The sequence below is a fragment of the Nomascus leucogenys genome, chromosome 15 (genome assembly GCF_006542625.1).
Source record: "Nomascus leucogenys isolate Asia chromosome 15, Asia_NLE_v1, whole genome shotgun sequence".
Lineage (NCBI taxonomy): Eukaryota > Metazoa > Chordata > Mammalia > Primates > Hylobatidae > Nomascus > Nomascus leucogenys.
This window is the reverse complement of record NC_044395.1, coordinates 11,006,086-11,013,267: the sequence shown is the minus strand read 5'-3', so window position 1 is coordinate 11,013,267 and position 7,182 is coordinate 11,006,086. Positions and strand designations below refer to the sequence as shown.

Here is a 7,182-nt window from a genome sequence, read left to right as displayed (position 1 = left end):
GTTTGTTTACTTGAGGCACACCTAATACAGAAGCAGAAGTAATAATTGAAAAATGAAAGAATAGAAAAGGGATATACAAGGCAAACATTAAGCAACATTGGTAGATTGTATTATTGTTCCATCATTATGCACCCTTTTTAATAAGAAGGATTGCGTATCTCCACTTACACATATCATGGGATTACAGGCATCAGCCTCTGCACCTGGTCAGGTATGTCTTTCTTATGACAATCCTGCAGTGACATGAAAGCTACATTTTCTTTCCTTTCTTTTTTTTTGAGATGGAGTTTCCTTCTTGTTACCTAGGCTGGAGTGCAATGGCATGGACTCCGCTCATTGCAACCTCTGCCTCGTGGGTTCAAGCGATTCTCCTGCCTCAACCTCCCGAGTAGCTGGGATTACAGGCACCCAGCTGTAATTTTCAACCAAGTTGAAAATTTACCAACTTTCAAACATTTTAAAAGCTGGTCTATATAATTTTTATAGATGCATAAATTTGCAGTGAAAATGTCAACATGAATGTAGAATCATCAGCAATGCATCCTTAAAAGTATTTTATGATAGGAAATGAGATGGAAATGAAATTGGAGAAGTTTTTAGAGGAACATCAGTTATATCTAGAAATTTAATGGAAAAACTTCTCCAGGAAATAATGTTAAAATTTTATAAAGTTGGGTGATGTGTACATAGGTGTTTGATCATTGTTTTGTATTCCTTATGTATGTTTGAAATATTTCACAATACAATAAAACTATTATATATCTTTATAAGTGTGATGTATAGACTTAACAATACAGAAAGTATTATTTATATGATAATATTTATTATATTAACAACAAATGTTACAGAAGAAACTATTTGTTCAGCAGGCCAGGATTTTTTTAAAAACCATCTTCCAGATCTTTTTACAAACCCCAACTGTAATTCCAAATAGAGACAACATGGTTAGAGACACAGCACACACCTACAAAGCTTTTTCCATAAAGATGAGGATATACTGCAAGAAATAGATTGCCAAATCACAGAGCCCAGGTTACGCGACGTGTTTGGAGTTTTTTGTTTAGGGTATCTTCCTTTGAATTCACAGTGTGTGCACGGACAATGCTATGAGGCATTGCAGTGCTTTCTGGTAATGAAATACCTTCGATAGAATTCTCAGATTCCTTACATTCTTTGTCAGATTTATGGATGTTCAGGCAGGTACAGCTACTGGTAGACAACTTGCACTCTAGGAGAGAGAGGATTCCTAGGGAAAAGAGATTCCAAGGAGTGGGATGAAGGGACAATGGAGAGTCAGAAACAATTCCCTCCAATTTGGCTGAAGACCCTGACCCAAAGCCCAGTGGATCCCTTTTAACTACCCAAAGCCATCTGGGAGGTGAATGCTTTAGTGGAAGAAACTGGAAGTATATGTACAATAGCTTAAATTCTGCTCAGCTTAAGAAAATTGAGGATCCTTTTTGAAAGAGAACATGCTTTTTGGGTTAGGAAGTGTAATTACAAATGAAATTTTAAAGACTTCTTAGGAAAGGAGAGACTTCGGTTTTGGTAGATGGCCATCTAGCATCAGATATTGTTTCTCTCTGCCCTCAAACTGCCTTGACACTACACTGTACTCCCAGGGTCACTGTTCCTCTTCACAGAGGCTGAGCATTCTGTCTCAGACACCCACCTTGGTCATGACTTTGGTGGTTATCTCTGCCCTAAAGCGGGGAGGGTGTGAAAGGCAAATAAAAGGCAGAGATGGGGAGCTACCCTCTGAGGCCAGGCACAGCAGACGTCTCACATAGGCCTGACCTCCCACTCTTCTTGGAGGAACTGTCATCAGAGAATGAATCCAGGTGAGCTGCAGCCTTTAAAAATGCAAGGTTTGGCACTTTTCCCTCTATTCTCATCTTTTTACCCCTCCCTCTGTCGGGGATGGATTGGTTCTTAACACCCTTCAGGGGCCCTGGAGACACTCACCACAGACAGACAAGAAGAAAACGTTTAAGTAAGCAGTATACATGATCCAGGTGATCCTATAACTAGAGAAGTACGTGGATTGACCTTGCTTCAGCTTGTTGTGATATAGTATGAGTGCCCAGAGCAGAAGGATACCTGATGTCCAGACAAAAGGAAAAAAAAAAAGTCCCTTCTGGGGAACTTTGGCTCCTTGATGCAAGTCTTCATTCCATATACACTTGACTTCCCAGCCTCCACCCCGTCCAACTACACCTTGCCCAAAGACTGATCCTGATCCTGCTTTTATGGTAGATCTAACTCAGAAGATATATATATATATATATATAGTTTTCAGAGACTGCAGCCTGAACCCACCCATCAAAGTACACCTACAAGCCTGTGTTAGGGGAGCCAGGAAGTTACCTGAGAAGAAACCGAGGATGGTAGTGAAGAGTTGTATATATTTATTTTGAGGAATCAGATAGGTGAATTTCATACCCAGGATTAAGTTAAGGAGGAAGGAAAGGCCAAGGCTCGACATCATCATAATCCTGACCACTTTCAGGTCATCTGTTGGAAAGCAAAAGCTGTTTTGAGAGGACAGATATTTCTTCTAGACTCATTTCTACCTGGGGTCCAGAAATCTCTAGGTGAAAATTGGAATAGGGTGAAAGATTTGATTAAACAATAAGAAAGAAGTTGCAAAATAACAAAGAAGCAGGGGAACCTTAAGCTGAATAAGAGAACCAAAAACAATTTTCTCTATCCTGTTGTCTCTCTATGTGTCTTTCTCTTCTATTATTTTCTTCAAACTCATTTCTTGTTAAATACTGCAATTCACTCTATCATCTAATGGCAATACAGACTATTTAATGCCAGTTACCTTTCTTTCTTACCCACATATCTAGTTGTGTGGATCACCCTGCTGCTACTGCTGAGACTTCTCAAATGCCCAGCAGTTAAGGCTGTAAACATATAAACTTTTCTCCAGAACACCTAAATAGTGAGATTTTGGAATCTGCCTTGACTGTATTGACTATGGAAGGAAGGAAGAACACTGCAACTTGAGAAGCTGCGCCAGAAAATAATGGGTACACTGGTGAGATTAATACAATTTAAGGAAAGCAAAGTTAAGGACACACCCTTCCTTTCCACCCATCTCTTTCTAGAGTACAGTTCTGACCTTCTGGCCAAAGAGCAGGGCAACACATCATCCATGGACTGTGGTTCATCTTGGCTCTTTCATCTTCTGAAATCAATTCAACCCATTTATCTAAGGTGATTCCCATCACCGTTAAGACTATGGCCCAGGAGGAGAAAAGTATGTTCATATCCTGGATACTTCTATTTGAAACATGCACCATTGTGAGTGAAAATTTCTAGCTGGAACCACCACCACTATATCGTAGATCTCTTCCTTGATTTGATTAATTACAGGAAGGGTGATATCTGAACTTTCAGTGGTTGCTGAGGCATTGGCAGCAGCAGAAGCTGAAGTAGTCTATAAAACAGAGAAGATAGATAACTCCCACCCTTCCTCACTTCCGTATCTATCAGGGCCAGCCTGCTGTCAGGACTGCCAACTGCCATGGAATCATCTATTGGTTTGACCCTTGACCCTGGGGCCTAGTGGAGTGAAAGAACCAAGGGGCCCAGAAGTCCTGAGAGAGCTATCAAATATTAGGGATCTGACATCACATGTAGAAAGAGCTGTCAGATACAGGGATCATTAGAGGCCTTGAATGAAGTTAGACGTGCATGACTAAAGAGGTCCAATTTAGGAGTTAGAATTACACGCTCCAAGATTAGTTAACATTTGGTAGGGGTCAGTGAAGAGGAAAAGGATTTCAAGATCATTGAGATAAATAGCTAGCTAGTATCACAACAGGGAATGACCACTCAAAATTTAGGATGTTTGAAGAAATGTGTGTTCCCATTGGGAGGTCCCAATGACATTTACTTAGGCAGTCATGCAGGAAATAAACCATCCTGAAACCAAACTACTCGCCTGATAGATACACTGAGCCATTATAGCCCAATCTCATTTATAAGGCATGGGCAATCATTTCTTCACAGAATTGCATCTGTAACTTGGCATATAAAACATTTTTGGATTCCTTGAGTAGGCAAACATGGTAGGATCAGAGTCAAGAGCTAGAGGACTTCTGCTACAATCAAAAAACAAAAAAAAATTGCCTTTTACACAACTAAGATGAACTTCATCTCCAAAGGCCTCACTCTGTCTATTTTCTGACCTCAATGCAGGTGACTTTCCTTGGGTCAAAATAGACTTTTTTTAATTACCTCAAACATGTCAAGCTGTCTTTCTTCTAGATCTCTCTACACATCTTTGTATACTTTATTATTATTATTTATTGTTTTCATTTTTAAGCACAATACTCAACAATATACTTAATCTTATGAGGAAGGCTTTAGAGTTAAGAAAACAGACTAAGGATGCTGGTTTTAAATTGTGGCTCTACCACTCAGTAGCTTTGTGGTCTTAGAGATAATAATGTTTCCTACTACCTAGGGATTTTGTAACGATTAAATACGTTTAGAGACATAAAGCACTTGAAAGAGTTCTTGGCACATAGTATATGATCTGTCAGCAATTACCATAGTATTAATTTGGGTTTTCTGGGAAAAGGCTCTGAGGCAGGGATTTGTATCCAGGGAGTTTTTTTGTGAAGCACTTTTGGGAACCACACCTGTAATTGTTTAAGGGAAGCAGGTTTGAGCAGAAGTTGAACTGAGATGTGGTTGCAACAGAAGAAGCCCTGGCTGACCCTACCGGGTGCTCTGGCTCTGGGGTGGTCCTTCAGAGTCATTCTTTATAGAAGCAAGAATGCCTAGCCTTTACACTGAGCATCTGGCTGCCCCTAGGGTGTGATTTCCCTTCTTTCTCAAGAGATATTCCTAAATCTCCTAGAAACTGCAAGCCACAGCAGCTAACACTTCTGGTAGCTGTGGGGATGAACTCCCACCCTTCACCAATCCCATATCAGGGTCAGCTTGTTGTTAGGGTTGCCAGCTGCCATGAAATTAACTATTGGTTTGACCCTTGACTCTGGGGCCTAGGGGAGTGGGGGGACCAAGAGGGTATATAGGCAACTCCTATTATGCTCTTTCATGTTGATAATTTTATTTCTATGCCATCGATTCTTAAGAGTAGAATTCCTGTGCTGAAAGGCTTTTGTTTCCTTTTGGTTTTAACTGGTAGTGGCAGTAAAGATTCAAAGATGTAGCCAAATTAGAGAAAGAGATAGGATGTGAAGGATGCGTAAGATACAGGTCAAAAAGAAATCAAGTTTTTAGTTAGGGAGAACTAGTCAAAGATTCCATTCCAGATGGCATTCCACCTGCCATTCCAGCTAGTCAAAGGTGCCATCTAGTAAGCACTGGACTGGTTAAGCTGAAGGTGTTTAGAACAGGCAATAGACAGAAAAAATTTAGTTCTGGAACTTGACAATAGATTAGAGGGTTACAACCTTGGATGAGATTGGGTGCATCCAGGAAATAATAGACAAGGCATTATCAGACTTGGGATAGCAATTGAAACCTAGATGTGCATGTCACATATGCAGAAATATCACATAGAATGTGGCAAGAGATAGAAAAGGAAAGGTCACTGGATTTGGCAATTAGAATGTTACTGGTGATTTTGGCCATAGCATTTTCAGTAGAATAATGAGAGAAGTAGTAGGACAATTTTTTTTTCTTTTAACAGGTGACAAGAGCAAATAAATAATGATAAAGGGAAAAAGAAAAATAGAATTGTAGCTTCAAGGGGAAATGTGCAATTTTGAAAATAAATTAGACAGTAGTATAATGACTTCCCATGTATCCTTCATCCAGCTTCAAAACTCATCCTCTGAATTATTCTGAACCAAATCCTGACATAATTTTATGGTTAAATATTTGTGTCACTGGAAGATGAGGATTGATTTTTTTTTTTTTTTTGGCTGTAGATTTACGTACTCTCTGTTTCTTCTTAATATGGTTTATTATCAGTTTTGTTGGTCTTTTCAAGGTCCATTTAGGTATTTATCCATTTGAAAATATTATTTTCAAGATCATATTTCATTATTTTGAGCTATTATTTTTATTATTTTCCTTTTGTTTTTGCTTGTATCCATTAAACTTCTTAAAATAATTTTAAATTATTTAATATGTGTAGACTTAAGACCATATAATTTTCTGTAGGCACTGAGTTTGCTATATCTCATACATTTCCTGTAACTTTTTTACTATTTTGCTTCTTATTAGACAGTTTTTAATTTTAGGTTTGATTTCACCAAGAATTCAGGGATTGTCTGGGAGGATTTCTTAATTACCAAGCAGCTATCAAATTTAGATCACTGTTTAAATTTTTTTTCCTTTGTTAAAAATAAATTGTAGTAAATATATCTTGCCGGGCATAGTGGCTCATGCTTGTAATCCCAGCAGTTTGGGAGGCCAAGGCGGGCAGATCACATGAGGTCGGGAATTTGAGACCAGCCTGGCCAACATGATAAAGCCCCGTCTCTAATAAAAATACAAAAATTAGCTGGATATGGTGGTGCATGCCTGTAATACCAGCTACTCGTGAGGCTGAGGCAGGAGAATTGCTTGAACCCACGAGGTGGAGGTTGCAGTGAGCCAAGATTGTGCCATTGCACTCCAGCCTAGGCAACAGAGCAAGACTCTGTCTCAAATAAATAAATAAATAAATAAATAAATAAATAAACTGAAAAATTTACTTTTTGAGTTTGTCAAGGTTTCCTTCGTGGCTGAGCACATGATTAATTTTGAATATTCCGTCAGCAAACAAAAAGGTAAACTTCTTATACCGATAATGAAATTTATGTATGATGGAAGGTTATATAAATCAGTTTGTTTATTGATTAGTTTAATTCTTCTATGTTTTAATCTGCCAGGATATGTCTTATTTTGAAATAGCTGTGTTGACATCTCTCTTTATGGCTATATAGTTTGATTAGATCTTCTATTCCATTGCATTTTTGTATTGGTTATAATTAGTATATACAAAGTCTCATGGTTTTGGTATGTTAATTTTATTCCTACTGAATTCTTACCAAATTCTTGTTATTCTGTTATTTAAAATTATTTTTTATGTTCTCTTAGGTTTTCAAGTTATGATTTTATATGTTCTTAACAGATTTATTTTTACCTCTTTCTTTATAATTTTTATGCCTCTAATTGTTTCTGCTTGGTTCTTTGATTTGTCAGAGACTT

The 7,182-nt window shown here is 38.2% G+C and overlaps 1 protein-coding gene across 2 annotated transcripts; it reads right to left on the bottom strand.

Annotated features, from left to right (window-relative positions):
- Nucleotides 1-801: 801 nt before the first annotated feature.
- On the bottom strand, nucleotides 802-3,552 carry TMEM225 (transmembrane protein 225). Of its 2 annotated transcripts, none has more exons than XM_003253309.4 (4): nucleotides 3,128-3,552; nucleotides 2,368-2,514; nucleotides 1,966-2,100; nucleotides 802-1,246 (listed from the first exon to the last, which is right to left on the bottom strand). In XM_003253309.4, exons 1-4 carry the CDS (start codon nucleotides 3,306-3,308, stop codon nucleotides 1,020-1,022), a joined length of 690 nt encoding a protein of 229 aa, XP_003253357.1. In that variant the 5' UTR covers nucleotides 3,309-3,552; the 3' UTR covers nucleotides 802-1,019. The 2 variants fall into 2 exon arrangements, with proteins under 2 accessions (XP_003253357.1, XP_030685299.1); XM_030829439.1 differs by having other exon boundaries at nucleotides 1,020-1,246; nucleotides 2,368-2,516; nucleotides 3,280-3,308.
- Between the last annotated feature and the right edge of the window lie 3,630 nt (nucleotides 3,553-7,182).